We start from the raw sequence: 1,142 nt of genomic DNA, 5'->3' as shown, positions 1-1,142 counted from the left end.
GGCGGGTGCCGCAACGTCCACCGTTGCCTTCAACGGCCGGTCCATCCCGGGGTATTCCGGGTCGTACGGATCGTCCCCTATAAGCTCGTCGAGCGCCTTCAGGATGTCGTCGTGTTCGCTTACGCGCTCCATGTCGACTGATAACGGCCAGCCGTCTATCGTCTCGGTCGTTGCTCTCTATTTCGTCGCTGTCATCTGTATTATTATTATTGTCGGAATCGTCCGGATCGTGTTCGCCTTCGGCGTCGGAGCTCATGTTTGTTTCGGTGCCGGGCTGGGGGGTCGGAGGGGCGGGCTTTAAATCCTTAACGTGAACATGTCGATACCAGCGGCCGCTGCCGTCTCGCAAGTCTACGATGACTGGTGACACCACGCGCCGTACCTCGAGGGGACCTTTAAATCTCGGCGCGAGCTTGGCGTTAAAGGCGTTACTCTTGCTAGATAGCAGATGTTCACGCTTTTACACCTTTTCGCCGATTGCGGGTCGCCAAGCTCGGCGGCGCAGGTTATAGTATTTTTCTTGCCTCTGGAAGGCTCTCGCGAGGTTCATCCGCACGAATTCGTATGCTTCCTCGAGGTGTCGGCGGGTGGTGTCTGGTGGGGGTGCGGGGCCGCGTCGGGCGTTCTGTGAGTTCGCTGGCGAGAGGAGTTCCCGGCCGTGATTAAGGTACGCCGGCGTGTATCCGGTGGCGTCGTGACGGGCCGTATTATATGCGAACCGCAATTCGTGTAGTTTCTCGTCCCACGTTTTGTGGTTCCGTTCAACGTATTGCGCTAACATAGTTTTTACTGTGCGATAGGTACGTTCGACCGGATTGCATTGCGGTGTATACGCCGGTGTAAGCCTATGTTCGATGTTGAAATTTTGGAGGAGCTTCGCGAGGTGCGTGGATTTAAACTGCGTGCCGTTGTCGGATATTACCGATTCCGGGCACCCGTGGCGAAGGATCACGTCCTCCGCTATCGCTTGAGTTACGGCGGGGGCGGTGGCGCGGCGGAGGGGTCTTAGTTCCACCCATTTAGAGAAACGGTCCTGCATATTCAGGAGCCACGTGTTGCCCCTTTTTGATCGCGGTAGGGGCCCCATGAAGTCTACCGTAACCTGCTGCCACGGATGGTGGGTGGCAGTGGCGTGCATGTAA

The 1,142-nt window shown here is 57.3% G+C and overlaps 1 protein-coding gene across 1 annotated transcript in view; it reads right to left on the bottom strand.

Moving 5' to 3' along the window:
- The window catches only part of LOC108759111 (uncharacterized protein K02A2.6-like), a 3,420-nt gene extending 2,282 nt beyond the window's left edge, over positions 1–1,138 (bottom strand). The window contains exons 1-2 of the mRNA XM_018504400.1: positions 525–1,138; positions 124–437 (exon numbers count right to left, since the gene is read on the bottom strand). Of these exons, the coding sequence (XP_018359902.1) occupies positions 124–437; positions 525–1,138 (928 nt within the window). The remainder of the gene's footprint in view (positions 1–123; positions 438–524) is intronic.
- Positions 1,139–1,142: the final 4 nt, after the last annotated feature.

Source organism: Trachymyrmex cornetzi, unplaced genomic scaffold, assembly GCF_001594075.2.
Source record: "Trachymyrmex cornetzi isolate Tcor2-1 unplaced genomic scaffold, Tcor1.1 scaffold1683, whole genome shotgun sequence".
Lineage (NCBI taxonomy): Eukaryota > Metazoa > Arthropoda > Insecta > Hymenoptera > Formicidae > Trachymyrmex > Trachymyrmex cornetzi.
Note: the sequence above shows the minus strand (reverse complement) of the source record. Positions and strands in the feature narration are given on the sequence as shown.